The sequence below is a fragment of the Lepisosteus oculatus genome, chromosome 4 (assembly GCF_040954835.1).
Source record: "Lepisosteus oculatus isolate fLepOcu1 chromosome 4, fLepOcu1.hap2, whole genome shotgun sequence".
NCBI lineage: Eukaryota > Metazoa > Chordata > Actinopteri > Semionotiformes > Lepisosteidae > Lepisosteus > Lepisosteus oculatus.
The window spans coordinates 8735295-8751016 of record NC_090699.1 but is presented as its reverse complement, the minus strand read 5'-3'; the positions used below and the strand labels follow the sequence as shown (position 1 = coordinate 8751016).

Genomic DNA, 15722 nt, shown 5'->3' with positions numbered 1-15722 from the left:
AAAAGTTCTAGCAGGTTGAATGAAATTTTTTTTCCCCTCCATTATCTTAACAGATCAATCTGGTTTTATTAAAAATAGACATTCCTATTTTAATTTCAGAGTTAAAATACCAATTTCAGAGTTGGTCCAGATGAACTAAACTCAGTCACAATACTTTACCCTGCATCGTGGAGCAAGGAAAGGGTGCCCAATCTCCACACTTTTTTACCTCTGCTATGGAGCCGATCACTTACATGATTTTCTTACCTGATTCATGTACTCAGCAGATGGTAGAGTGTACCCATGGGGTAGTAGTTTAGCAGATGTATTAATTAAATTTTGATAAGACCGAACTTTTCCCTATTAGTAAGACCAGCACCCAAAATCCACTCCATACCTTACTATTTAAGATCGCCCACTCCAAATTTTTCTACCTGAGAGTCACAGTTACAAGATACAAGTAAAGTTTTTTTCCCGTGCTGGAAACAAAAGAAAAGAGATATAACTTTTTGGCTGTAGAACCGAAAAACATTTTGATGTCTTCTGTCTCTTTCGCTTTCATTTTACTCATTTTTATAATAATAATATTTTAGTATTGAAGAAAGATGTGAAGACGGGGGTTTGAATTTAATCCTTTCTGTATGAGGTTTAGACTTCTAAGTTACAAGCTGGGGTTTATGGCAGGAAAGGGGGTTAACTGATAAGGATTGCAAATGCAAGCTAGGAACCCCCCTGGGTGTAATCTTAAACTGACCATTTGGTCAGGACATCGTAAACTGGCCAAATACCATGAACCCCCCTCTTTACCATCAGACTGAGTGACATCAGAAACGGAGAAGAAGACACTATATAACCCAAAAGTTTGTAACAGTATACTTCGGTTTTGTTGTTTCTTGCGGGAAACAAGACTTCGGCTTTATTGTTCCTTGCATGCAATAAACTCATCTGTTTTGCTTCATCTTGGAATCAAAAACCTTATTCGTTCTGTTACAACAGTATGTAACTGACACATGTTGGTTTACAAAACAATAAAAATACTTGTAAAAAATTGTATTGTTGATAAAATAAAGCAAATGTCTTTAGACTGCATTCAACAAACAATCACAGAACGGGCAAGTGAAAACCAGAAACTTTTGAATTAGACAAAGACTACATATAGAATTACAGTACATTTCTATACATTCTAAGTAGATTTATTTTCCTCAGAAAACCCTAACCTTTCATTTCACATCCTCATCTGCCCTCAGAATCACTCTGCACAAATCAGTTTGTGTTTGGAAGTGGGTTGTTTATTAAGCAGTAGCTCAGCTGTTTAATGGGTTTACACAGCCTGGGCAACCTAACCCCTGCCAATCACCCATTACTTCCATACTGTATGTGTTAGACAACCGAGTGATCTTCTCCCCTTGTCCTGGGGCTTTGGGGATATAGAGCACTGCCCAGGCACTAGACTGAATTAAATATAATGAAGGACAATATCGTCTTCAGTCTGCAGCAACTGAGTACTTCAACTCCTTGCAGAAATATTTTGGGAACTGTCAAATGCCGATAATATTTTCATAAAATATACTCTTTTACCTTTTAAGAATGTGTTAATAATGTCCCTATAATTTAATTCGTTATAGTTGTGAAAAAGATGTGTTGTGTAACTTAAGATATCTACAGGCTAAAGCTAAAGAAGGACACATGCAAAGTGTTTGACAGACAGTTCCTTCTGTTTGTGTTGTTACCTTTTGCTGAAAAATCTATTCAGATATCTAGGAAACTGAAGAGCTAAAGAGAGAAATGTCATTAATCTCTGAGCACCATAACCAGATGTTGTTTCCTGTAAGGAGGGGCTGGTTGATTTCTATATGTAACTGTAAAAACATAAAATCATAGAAACCCAAAATAAAAAACTCCACAGCTGAGAGTAAGAAAAAATCTGACAGGACTGAGAGTAACTGTTACAGTACTGTAGGTATAACTTTTTTAGTTCTAGTAGGTTGCTGCGTCAGCATGCGTAGGCTGCAAAGGAACAAGTAAAGGTTTATTCCATGCTGAAAAGAGAAGAAAAAAAAACAACTTTTCACCTGTGGAGCCTTCTTCGGTTGTGAAGAAGAAGAAGGCTCTACAGCCAAAATGTTGTGTTTTTTTCTTCTCTTTCAGCATGGAATAAACCTTTACTTTCTCCTTTGCATAGCTCTTTTTTATTGAATTCTGCACCCTCCAAAAATTATCAGGTTATTACACAAGCTCCAATTAATTTTCATTTTGCAGTGTGATTAAGGGCTCTGTCACACGCAAAAAATACATTTTAAGACAAAAAAGAAAAAAAAACAGGTTTATGTTCTTTTCTCCAATCAGTTGTTGTTCATCTTCAAATTTGACTAAGGTTTCTGTCGTCCAAAAATATATATATATTTAAACAAAAAAGATTGTGAAATTGTTAAACATATGATACAATCTTTTAACTATAAATTTCTTAAAATGTATTTAGAAGTGTTTCCTGAACATATAAGTATTTGAATTCTTTCATTTTAAGAAGGAAAAATATGCTAAAAAACTTATTTTTAATTAAGTTAAAATAAGATAAGTTGATATCCTTAAAACTCACTGAACATTTTTACTTATTGTTTTTAAAAAGTACAGTCACCAAAAAGATATTCTTCTAGGATTTTACCAGTGACTTAAGCATGTTGAATAAAACCATGTTGAATTGAGAAATAAGTAAGAAAATCACCTCTCCTCCGTGACCATAAGTTATTTAAAAATATTTATACTGAGTTATTACAATATATTTAATTTGTATTTAATACTTAAGACAAACATTGATTATCGAACAGAACCTACAATTCTAATCATATTAAATTTGTCAGCTCTGTCCACCCTCATGAGTGAAGACCGACTGTCTTAACACACATCCAGTACCATACTGATAGACTGCAACAGCAATAAAATAACAATAAGATTAAATCAACAAGAACTCACCTGCTAACAAAATTATGATCAGGTCAAAGAGGTAAATAAGTGGAATCTTAAGGATTTTTTCCATCCTTGTCTGAGCTCTCGTGTGAAAATGATAATGCGCACTGATTATGTCCCAGAGACGAACACCCAACATCACTCCTGCTACAATGTCACATCCTCGAACCTGTGTCCACCAATCACAGACATACGCACCTTCTATAGGCCGAGAGGTGGAGCCCCAGAGTTAGGAAGATGACCAATAGGAGCCCCTGATTTCAGTTTGATCCATTTATAGTAGAGATGTGTATCTTTATTAGCAAAAACGTCTCCTACTGCAGGTACTGTACAGTCTTGCAAGCTCTTTGAAGTCTTTTTCAGCAAAAAAAAAAGATTATACAGTATGCTTTTAAAAGTTAATCAAGATATCAAAAAGCAACATCCTGCTGGAGCAGTTTATTTACAAAACTTTAAATTACAGCTCAAGACTGGGTACCTGCAGGATAGGCTGAACTTGATTCTATTGCGTACTGCTGTTTATGAGCTGCTGGCCGTAGTGATCTGCTATAGAGTGATATGACTGTAACCAAATCCCAAGCAGCACTGTTCGGACTTATAAACACAAGACAGCTGGTTTAACTCAAACACAGTGCTGGGCCTGGGCTGCACCACAATTTCAGTTCACAACATTGCCAAATTACAGAATCATGACCCATTGCAAAGAGCAAAGTGTGCAAAGTAGGTTCAGGAGATCAGTCTGCTGATACAGTATTTAAACTAATTTGTGGAAAATTACCATGAAAGAATTGTCCTAACAATCTGGACTCACTTGCTCAGCAGACACTCTAAATATTGGTGCCAAGGTGCTGTGATATGTCCACTCAGTTTTTTTTAAAGGGCTGACTGTATCTTTATCAAAGATGGGGGCCAAGTTACAAATTCAAAGCAAAGAAAGCAAAGAAAGTGCCATAAGCTGTTGAAGTATCTGAGGAATCTAATTATTTTCAACACAGTGAACCTTCTTTTCCAGTCTTTGTGAGTGAAAACACTTATATTATTAATGCTTTGTGACCTATAACCTGTCGATTGTGGCCTTTTTCCTTGGAAGGGTGAAACCTGGTGCCTCCTGTGAGGGGGCTGCTCTGGGCTGCACTGCCAGTGAGTGTGTGCAGGTGAGGGAGTGCTGGATCAGCCCCCCATTGAGACACACAGTCCAGAGCAGAGGTCCAGCACAGTGTCTCATCCTGGAGCCCATTATATCCACAGGGCATCCAACTGACCTTTAATGGCACAAGCCAGCTGCTTAATGAATTAACATTTAAATCACAGGATCTTTAAAAACAGGTTTTCCTAAGAACATTAATAGAAAAGAAAAACATACTGTATAACGAACATAAGAACAGTGAATCTCAGTCACTGTTCAAAGTCCTAATGACTTTATGTTTTCATTCTACTATAATCACCTATTGACTTAATCAATCATTTACTGTCTTCAATCACCTTAATTATTGCTGCCTATGTCTTTAGTTATCAAGTGGTTTGGTTTCCATACGGAGCCTGCAGGCCTGTGGCTCTCTGAGAGTAGGAGAGAGGATCACAGCCACACAGCTAAACACAGTAAAGAGATCACCACAGGACCCGCAGTCTGAGATTGTAGCTCAGGGCTGAACATGCAGGGTTTATTCCGTTTGAGGTGCTGGTTGTATCTGAGACCCTCACCACATGCATTAGTGATTTTTTAAACAAGGCAGCAGCAGAAACTGTATAATACAGAACTGAGATCATAGTCTATCGTGTTTAAAAACACCTGCAAAATACTCGCAGAATCATTCTGTCTCCTCCAGCTCTCTCTCTAGTGTGGCTTCTACAGGAAACGCACTCCTGAAGACTGAGGAAGCTGTATCTATGTCTGCTTGTGTTAACAGAGTGTTTTCAAAGTGAGTCCTGCGTACCGAAATATCGCTGGAAACACAATGGCTCACAGCCGCTGTCAATAGTATTCTGACAATTCTGTTTCTGTTGTGTCACAATGTGTTAAAATACAGTAAGAAATCAGGAATGATACTGCAGTGAGCGGCCCTACAGTCACATTTAGCAGATTGATCATGGCAGGGAACTGACTGGAGACAGGAGTCGTCTTAGTTTTAATAGCAGGGGTTTATCGCCCTTTAGTTTACAGCGCTGTTCTGCTCCCATAGCAGCACATGTGGCGAAACAGAAAGGGGAAATGGGGGACCCTCCTTATACAGTACAGGTCAATGCAGACAGGGTCACAGTCAGGGTCAAGGGTGAGAGGGAAGAGGGACAATCCTGTCACGGAAGCCAGGTTGGTCTCCCATGGAGCGTGGTGTTTTAGACCCTATGCGAGGTGGTGATTACGGAAAACGGACCATAGACGGGGTTCAGGGTAGACACACGGGGTTTATTGGTGCTCACAGTGAAGTAGGGAAGTTCGTGCAGACGTGCGGGGAAAATCTGTAGGCAAAGATATCCAAGGAAGCCCAAAGGGAAGTCAGGAAGCAGTCCATAAGTCCATAGCTGGGAGATCCATCAGGAGATGCAGACAAACAGGAACACAGACGAGAAGACAAAAATCCAGGGAATACGGGGCTCAGTGGGTCAGGGAGCATTACCAGGCCTGTGCCCTCGGGCCACGGATGTGGGGCGACCTGGTACTGGGCAGGCCATCAAGCTACAGTTTACTAAAGCTGAGCCCTGAAGGCAGGAAGGAGTAAACTTAAATAGGGAAACTAAAACAAGGCACACCAGGAAATAATGCAGGTAATAATTCAAAGGATTAACGTAAGGAGGTTGGAGTGCCCTCTGGAGGAGAGGATGGTGACCGTGACTAGTACAGCACTGCTGCAATACTGTGAGCTGTTCAGTGGAAGACAGCACATTCGTCACTTTGTATCAGTGCTGTGCAGTTTAGACTGAATTGGCTGTTCACGTATTAAAGGAATTTCATGCAAAGATTTTGAAAAGAAACTTTTTCAGAAAGAGACACTTTTCTTCTGCAGTGAGGAAGATGTGTTAGGTTTCTGGGAAAACAGCTAGAGACGTCATCCCTGCACTGCGACAAGCTCAGTCTTTTTACAGAGTCTTTGTGCCTGAAGGAATGTACAGGTGAACAGAGTGACAAAAGTGTGTGGAGGGCAGCAGGTTCTGAGGGTATATTGACTTTCAGTATTTATGTAATGGCCAGTGTCCTTGTCAGAGTGTTTGAAGTGTTTTTGTTTCTTCTGGTGTCTCAGTCAGGGGTTTTCAGTAAGAATGGTGTGGGACACAGGTTACAACACCAGACACAGGACAGGACTCGGGACGGGGGCAGGATTTGGACAGGACAGGGGAGAATTTGCACCACTGGGTGCAGGAAAGGACTTGAAGAGCAGAGGGGGCTCTACAGAGAGCATCAGAGGAAGGCTGAGGCATCGTCTCCCTCCTCCTACCCTGTACCTGTTGCAGAGAGACAGGGTAGGGGGAGCATAATGGGACATGTTGTTTAAGATGGGTGGGACTGAAGGACAATATCTTTTCCTTCGGTGTGGTGGAAAGGGGAACACATCAGAATACTGGACTGTGGCCGTCTGGAGAATGCTACTGGATTTTTCCTGCATATCAGGGTCACTATACATTTGTGATACCCCCATATCTGTGACACAGCTTGTAGTTTTCAAAATATAAAATAGGTGAAACTACACTATAGAAATCAATCTGATAAAAACTGTGGGTTTGCCCCCAGCGTTTGTGAAGCTACAGTAAAAAATATGTGGGCACTACAATACCCAAATAGAAAATGGTACAACTGGGGGCTGAAACTGACGGAATACCTGTCAGTGATCAAATCAATAATCTAACACGACTTGTTTTTTTCTGATAGAATAATGTCCAGAATTCTTGTTAAAATATTTGTATTATTTTTTATTAAATCAAAAACAGCATTCAAAAACTGAAAAAAAGCAAAATATCCCATTCCCCCTCCCACCCCTCAACAGTATTCCAGAACACAACATTGGAGCCCAGACAAGGATTTCTTGAGCTATCCATTTTATAATGGCATATAAGCAGTGCATTTAATCAATGCAACAGAAATTACTTGAAATGAGAGGCAGAAACGAAAGAGTAGTTTAAAAATCCTTCACCACAGAGAATGATAACTTTCTGTTATTCCTGCTGTAGTAGAGGTTCCAGTTCCAGAATCTGAACCCAGCAGACAGTGTCGACTCAGCCTCAGCCTTGTCTCTCCTGACTGTGGAACTGAAGTGAACAGCCCTGTGGAGCTGAACAGCCCCGTCTCTTTAACCACACCTCACTGGGGGCTCTCGTGATTCACATCATGGTAAAACGAACAGTTTAACAAGTGCAGAGCCGAATATAAAATGCCTAACAGTGTAATACACAAAACTGGAGGTTATGAACTGCCTGTTTAAAGGGATTGGAAGCTGAATGAAACATGATGCTGCAGATCTGCTGTGCCTAGAGTGCTGCTGTGGCTCAGGGGGTCACTTGTTCTGCTCGCAGGGCTCATCGTATTCATTGTCACCCAGGAGTGAAGGTTCTGGGGAGACTCTTCCAGACAGGACTTTCCCTGCAAGAGACAGAAACACTCAGGTTCACAACTGCAGTATTAGGCTGAATCACTTTTCAGCTCAAATTACACAATTCTGGCTAAAGAAGAGTGATTCTCATTATCAGCTGCAGATCCTAAGAAACAGCTGTGTTATTACCTGGTACTGAGGTCTCATCTTCCTCTTGGACATCATCATAGCCCAGATCACCCTCAGCCAGATCCCCTGAAGAGAAGAGAGTCACCTGGAGAGTTACTGAGAAACTATCATAACTACACAGTATCACTCAGAACATACTATTGATCAATATGTTGATGAGTGTACACTAATGATCAACATCCTGACTTTACACCACCAATCATTTTGTTGAGTAGACACATTACTGAACACAAAACCTACCTCATACACACTTCATGCTCTTTTCATCAAATATCTTTCTTTTCTCAAAATCATAAAGCAAATTATACTGAGTTTTGATTTATACATTTATAATCACTTAGAGGACACACAGTTTTCTGATCAAATCTGCACATGTTCTTGTTACATGTTACTCAAAAACCTGACTATACCTGGTAATGAGGTCTCTTCATCCTCCTTAACATCATCATAGCCCAGATCACCCTCAGTCAGTACCTCTGGGGAGAAGAGTCACCTGGAGAGTTACTGAGAAACCATCATCACTGTATCACTGAATACACACTACTGATCAATATGTTGACAATACACCACTGAACAATTTCAACAATCTAAACCATACACACTTTCATGTTCCTTTTAATTAAATACCCTTTTCTATCCCAAAATCAGTATGAAGTAAATGACAGTGACTTCTGTTTTATATAATCATAGTTCCTTAGAGAATATACTGCCTTATGATCAGCTCTGCAGATGTTCAGAAACAGCTGTGACTCTACCTGGAACTGAGGTCTCTCCATCTTCCTTCACATCATCATAGTCCAGAATATCCCCAGACAGACTCCCTGGAGAGATGAGACTCAATCAACTGTATCCGCAAGCAGTGACCAAAATCTGCACAATGCATATATGTCAACTCATATAAGGTTTCATATCCAGCTTCAATAATAAACCCCTGTTGTTGGATATGTAGTTTTGAGGTATTCTTGATCTTTAGTACGTTGGGATGGATAGTTTGCAAGAGATACTTTGCACAGGATGACAGAGGCACCCTAATTTAGTAAAACCAATAGAATCGACCATCAAGACTTTCGGAAGTAGGTGTCACGATCGTAATCCCTCCTCTTAAGAGCGCTCAGCCCTTTCGTATTTTAGTTGATTATGTGCACCTGCCCCCTGTTTTGTCTCCTTATTTAAGCCTGGCCCTCTCACTATTCCCGGCTCTGCATTGGAAGACAGACGCCCAGAAGCCCACCTACCAGCGGGTCCTGGAGAGACCAGACAACATAGGCTTCATCATGGCGTCCTGACATGCTGAGTCTGGCGCTTGGAGCACCTGGCCTCATTACTGTTTTTATCCTCCTGATTCCCTGTCCCTGTTCCGGATCCCGTTTAATATTTTCGGATTGGATCTCCCGGCTCCTGGACCCTGGACTACGCCCCAGTTTCCCCTTTGGACTATCTTAGGACTTGTTCGTCTGTGCCACACCCCTGAGCACCAGATTAAAGCTGTCACACTCCCCTGTCTGTCATCCCATCCTGCTCCTGCTGTGTTTCCCTTGAAGTCTTATTCCAGTCACTTCCGGATTGTACCGTCTGCATAGGGTCCAAAATACGCACTACTCAGGAGTCATGACCGGCTCCCGTGACAGTAGGAGGAACCTTGAATACCTGAAGTGCAAACCTCAGAAGATCATGTGAATTCCACACAGAAGGCACATTCAAATAGCAATTAATCAGCAGTGGTGCCCTTGCTAAATCTTCCTTATTCATCTACAAACTAGCAACAAAATGCTCCCAGACATGAATGGTACAATAATTACACTCACTTCAGACACCTGCCTGACATACCTGGAGTTTCATTGTCTTCATCTGCCACATCATCATAGTCCAGCCCTCCAGTGAGATCACTCCCTACAGCACAGAGATCAGACAGGACAGTCACTCCAGCTGCTGAGAGACTCCTCTCCTCACTAGACTCCTTCTACTCTTATAGGAATAATGTTTGCACAACTGATACCAGCTTTGGGAAAAAGACAGTGACGAAGCAAATCGGCAGCAAACCTTTTCTGTACTGGCTGTACTGTCCCTGCTGGTACAGCTTGTAGTTGATTTCCTCATATAGAGCATCCTGGTAGGGTAAGGAGGTCATTTCCAACTGAGCAATCTCTGATTGGAGATGAAAAACAGACCCATTATTGTCAGGACAAATGTCATCCATTGACTGGTTAGTGTCAGAATGAACAGGGAAATTCCTCATTCTCACTAACCAGAAAAAAAGTTACAAACTGAAACAAAAATGAATTGTTGCACTCATGCAATGTACAGAACCTGCAGTACTCCACAGTGAAAGAACTGTAACACTGTGTGTCTTTCTGAATCAGGGAACCAGTCACCATTTCTTCACTTCATAGTCAGCTCAGAGCCAGACCAGTACTGTGGAGGTGAGATCAGACACCACTGACCTGCTCCTGATCAGCACTGCTGGGTTGTCGAACACAATATAGAGTCTGACTGGTAGAGACAGTGGGGAGACCAAGCTCACCTTTCTGAAGGGCTCTGTTCCTCTGTCTCTGCCCACAGGCCAGGGCAGCAGCCACGAACAGCAGAGCTCCCAGGACGATGCAGACTGTCCACAGAGAGGACTGGCCTCCTGGAGCCTGAGGGGCTGGTCTGGGCTTTGGGGGATCTGAAGCCAAATGGAAAATATGCTGCTATTCTTTTTCCTAACATTATCCAAGTACAGTATAAAGTCTTTCTCAAAGACAATGATAGGATGCAATGGAGATATCAGTCACACAATGAAGCACTCAGTCAAACTTGAAACCATATGAAGCAAAATATGTGAAGATTTAAAACCCATCCAACCAAGGTACTATTTGCAAAATACTTTTAAAAGGATGGGGTTCAGACATGATTGAACTACAGGGCTCAGAAGTGTTTGAAAATCATCTATTCAAGATGCCACTAGCTCTCTCTCTGCACTCACCAGCACAGCGAACCCCTGCTCTTCTCCTGTGCTGACAGTCGCTCTGCCCCAGTGCGGCGTGCTCACAGTCCCACAGGTGGAGTTCGCTGCCCCTGCAGGTCACCTCGTCCAGCCACACCGTCCCGTTCCCCTCCCCCCAGGGGGCCTCTGTCCCAGCGCTCACTGCCTCCCCACAGCCCAGCTGCCTGCACACCACCTGGGCGTCCCGCAGGTCCCAGGAGTCATCGCACACCGTCCCCCAGGAGCCCCCGTACAGCACCTCCACCCGGCCAGAGCAGGTGCTGGGACCCCCGGACAGTTTTATCCTCTCTGGCTCTGGGTGAGACAGAAGTAAAAAGAGATTATAGAGAGATACTACTGATGATTTTAAGCAGAAGATTTGTTGCAAATTAAAACCAATTAAAAAATCAAGTTACTACTGTAGCAAACACGGTAGTTCTTATTCAAATTTTATAAAGTTTGATTTCAAATCCATTTTCAGCAGAGAGTTTGACTCATCTCTTTTCAATGTGTCAACTAAAGCAGAGGTTCCTATTCCTGGTCCTGGGGATCCCCACACTTGCTTAATTAAATCAGTGAATTCCAAATAGACCTGATAATGGGGTTTATTTGAACTCTCAGTGTTTTTACATCCTTAACCCAAGGAAGGACAACATTTTAACCACTGTTTTTCTTATCTTAAAATCTCCAAGCATTCTACGAAAATAAAACTGGTGAAGTTCCCAACCAGGTAACTTGTTGGTTCCATTAAGGATTTAAGTCAAGAGCTCAGCAGCAGTGAAAACCAGCAGGTGTGTGGGTCGCTGGATCGGGATGGGGAACCTCTGAACTATAATATATGCGGCCGGTGCTGATCTGAAGGCTAGTTGCTGTGAGATTCCACATGATCAGGTGTCATTAGTGGGGCAAGTGTGTAGAGTACAGGGAGGTACTGATGGGATAGAAGACATCTTGAGCTGTGCAGGTGTAACACGCTGTGATCTGGAGTAAAGTTTGCTGTTAAATTGAAAGTAATACCAGGTCCTTAAGCTAATGAAGAAGATAGACATACACTCTGTACTTACTTTCTAAGTGTAGATTCCTAATACATAAGTAGCTGCACTGATAAGCCTCTTGCTATGCTGTGTTGTACTACTGGATGTGATCAGGATAGAGCCTCTAGTTTCTCTAGTCCTGTTGTGTCCTAGTTACAGCACTCGCTGTGCAATCAGACTCACTGGCACAGGACACTCCTGCATCCTCTTTGTGGCGGCAGTTGCTCTGCCCCAGTGCGGCGTGCTCACAGTCCCACAGGTGGAGTTCGCTGCCCCTGCAGGTCACCACGTCCAGCCACACCGTCCCGTTCCCCTCCCCCCAGGAGGCCTCTGTCCCAGCGCTCACTGCCTCCCCACAGCCCAGCTGCCTGCACACCACCTGGGCGTCCCGCAGGTCCCAGGAGTCATCGCACACCGTCCCCCAGGAGCCCCCGTACAGCACCTCCACCCGGCCAGAGCAGTTACTGACCCCTCCCATGAGCCGCAGCCTCTCTGTCTCTGCAGGGAGAAGGGGACTGAAGAATCAAGTCTGGGCAAACAAACAAAGCTCTCACATCATATTAAGGGAATTATTTTGCATGAGGAAGGCAAATTCCAAAACCATGCAGAGAACATACACTGGCATACCCTGCCAAAAACCTGCTTGTTGGACTCAACCTATACAGCAAATTTATAAGGAGTGGCCCCCTTTTCAACTCATGTTGTCCCCTGTCTATAAGAAAAGTGTGTGAGCCTCAACATGACATGGCACATACCTGCTACCCAGCATACTAAAAAAGGGGTAAACAGAAGACTCCCATCACCATGATGTTACCTGGACAGTGGGGCTGATCTGGGTCTTCAGTACAAGGTCTTGGGGTTGTGGGGGCTGGTTTAGCCCTTTTCCCTGTAGTAGATTTAATTTTTAATTTAATTGCGGAAATGCTTTGAAAATCAGGGAGCAGTGAAAAGAGAAGTTAAATCTGTAAAGCACTGTACCTGTGCAAATTAACCCTGCTACTTCTCTGTCATCACAGCTGTTCTCTCCCCAAGGGGAATGGGGGCACTGCCACAGTGACACGTCATTCCTTTTACACTGAACATCATCAAGCCATTTAAAACCTGACCCATCGTCAGGGGTATAAAAGTCAATGAAATCCCCACAGTTCAGCTGGCGACATATCAGTGAAGCTGTGTGAGAGTCCATGAGGTTTTGACAGATGTTTCCCCAGGTGCCGTTGTAGAATACCTCAGCTCTCCCTGCGCACTCAAACTGCTCGCTCACCAGCCTCAGCTGCTTGAACTCTGTGGAGAGAGACAGTTAAATACATTGGTAATTAACAGTGCATTAACAAATTATTAATTTGGAAGAAGCTATCATCCAAACAGCTTTGTTCAAATAAAAATTAAAAATCAGTTGAATGTTATGTAGCTGGCTTTCTGTATTTGTGTTGGACAAGGTTAAAATTTAACTTTAAGTTACATTTTTTCTATATTCTCACAAATTCATAAACAGGATTCTGCTTCCACAATGTGTATCATAGTTTCCCTAGTGATCATTAAGTAAACTTTCTTCTCAGGAGATTAATATTGATTAAACAAATTTCTTTGGTTATAAGAAATTAAATCACACCTGAGCACACTATGGTCACGTCCTCCTTGTGTCCGCAGTCGTGCTGACCCCAGGGTCTGGAGGGACACTCCCACAGAGACGACTCGTTCCCCAGACAGCCCACCTCGTCCAGCCAGATGGGTCCGGCGCCCTGGCTGAAGGACACTGGCGCTGGGGCACGGACGGCCATCCCACACTGGAGCTGCCTGCACACCACCTGAGAGTCCGCCAGGTCCCAGGAGTCATCGCACACCGTCCCCCAGGAGCCCCGGTGATACACCTCCAGCCGCCCAGCACAGGGGCTCTCCGCCCCGGACAGCCGGAGGAGCCCGTGTTCTGTGGGAGAGGAAAACAGCAGGAACTCTGCTCACTCTTGTGTGTTTGAACTCTTTCACTGAGACACAGAGAGGAAACGACAGGATCTCTCTCGGGACAGAAGAACAGTGAGAGACCTGTTTCACTTTCTAAACAACAGCAGCAGTGATTGTATTTAACAATTGACAACACTAAAATTGTTGATAAATTCACATTTAAGTTTGGCAGTAAAGGAGCTGGACCATAAGCTACATGTTTTCTTATTCGTGAAACATTTTGATTTGATTCTGGGGAAAAAAATAATGATTAAGATCCTTTTTTGCAATTACTACACTTTTAATGTATTTTGTATTTTCAAAAGGAGGTAAAATATAATGCAATTCAAAAAATTGAATTCTAGCCCATGAATAAGGAGAATTTGGGTTTTTTCTTTTGTGAAACTGATTTCTAGTTCACTGAGCTGCAGTGTGTGTTTCAGGCAGGTGTGTTGTCCTGCAGACGGACTCACTCTCACAGAGCACTCCCACGTCACTCGCGGAGCTACAGCTGACCGGCTGTGGGCGGCTGCAGTTCCCCAGGTGAGTCTCGTTCCCGGAGCACGAGACGCCCGAGAAGCACACGTCACTGCGGCCCGGCCCGTAGCGAGAGGAGCTGGAGGTCTCTAGAGCCGAACCGCAGCCCAGCTGTCTGCAGAGCACCGAGGCGGCAGAGTCTGTCCAGGACGAGTCCAGCAGTCGCCCCCACTTGCCGCTGGAGAAGACTTCCACCCGCCCGTCACAGCGCCCGGCTCCTCCCACCAGCCTGACCCCTCCCGCCGCTCCTGGCAGAGTCAGGCAGTACAGGAGACAGACAGTAGTTTCACAGTGAAAAAGAGCCGTATCTAAATACGGTGGGAGGTTTCATCACTTCAGAATCAGAACATTAACAATATATATCAGCTTTGTTTAGCTGTTTTCAAATCACTCTTCCTATATATATGCAAATGTAAATATGTATTAAATACGAAAAAAATTGTGGCCAATTAGTAATATAATGTATGTAATTGTAGTTAATAATAATTGTAATAATAAACACAGCTCATTCAGAAATTGTGCATTCAGCACTCTTTATAATTGCAAATGCAAATTGCCATTAATTACTACTAAAAATGTATGCAAATCAGTAATAACTTGTGTTATAATAAATATTTATTATTGATCATATGCTTATGTAATCTGCATACATTATTCATGCATTAATCATAAGAGCACATAATAATAAATAAGAATATTGGAAATCAATTGTCAGTAATCCAAATGCAAATATCCATTACTTACTGATAACATTAATTATGTATGCACATTCCAAATTTATCATACTTTATTATTAATAGTAGTATCCTAATTTGGAAACCCATTGTCAGATTCACTAAATGTACACTTTCACAAAAACAAACTCATAGTCTAAAATGGTAGTCTAACTTCCCATAATGCATATTAATGAATTGAACAATTCCCAAGTATGCACTTCATACAAACTGAACTGATATGTAGTTCATACCTCACTATGGAAGTTCTTTCTTAAAAACAAATGGCCTGTTACAGTCTGGGAGAGAGCAGGACTCACCAGAGCAGACGACTCCCACATCTCTGCTGTGACTGCAGGAGCTGTGAGCCCATGGAGAGATGGGACATTGTCTTAGCTCAGTCTCGGTGCCCTCACAGTCGAACACATCGGTCCACGTGGAGCCATTGCCCTGTCCGAATCTGGCCGGGCCCAGGACTGCTTCAGCATAGCCGCAGTTCAGCTGCTGACAGAGGACTGTGGCGTCCCGGAGGTCCCAGCCCTGATCGCAGACTGTCCCCCACTGACCCCCCAACTTCATCTCCACTCTGCCAGAGCACCGGTCAGGACCGCTGGCCAGCCTGAAGTCAGTGTAGCCTGGACACAGGACACAAGACATGGGACACAGGACATAAACACAGGACACAGGACACGGGATATGGGACACAGGCCACAGGACAGGGCAATGAGTGGAGATAAGAGAGAACAAAGTGTACCATCCATTGATAATACTAGGTTAGCAATATTTTGTTGGTGTTCATATTCATGTGAAAAAAATCATGTAATATTGTTATATGATTTTTTTATTTTGTATGACTTCATATTCATGTGATCATATTCTC

General features: G+C 42.9%; 1 protein-coding gene and 1 long non-coding RNA gene across 2 annotated transcripts; both read right to left on the bottom strand.

Moving 5' to 3' along the window:
• Positions 1-8063: 8063 nt before the first annotated feature.
• On the bottom strand, positions 8064-9578 carry LOC138238327 (uncharacterized). Its single transcript, XR_011189382.1, has 3 exons — positions 9480-9578; positions 8408-8473; positions 8064-8128 (listed from the first exon to the last, which is right to left on the bottom strand). It is a non-coding gene; the product is annotated as an uncharacterized lncRNA (long non-coding RNA).
• Positions 9579-9618: 40 nt separating this feature from the next.
• Positions 9619-15229, bottom strand: LOC138238204 (deleted in malignant brain tumors 1 protein-like; the record flags this gene model as incomplete). The annotated part of the gene is made up of 9 exons (XM_069188253.1): positions 9619-9797; positions 10174-10317; positions 10618-10932; positions 11835-12149; positions 12466-12537; positions 12630-12935; positions 13264-13578; positions 14066-14377; positions 15163-15229. Coding segments are annotated over 9 exons (2025 nt in total), but the record flags the coding sequence as incomplete, so codon positions are not given.
• Positions 15230-15722: the final 493 nt, after the last annotated feature.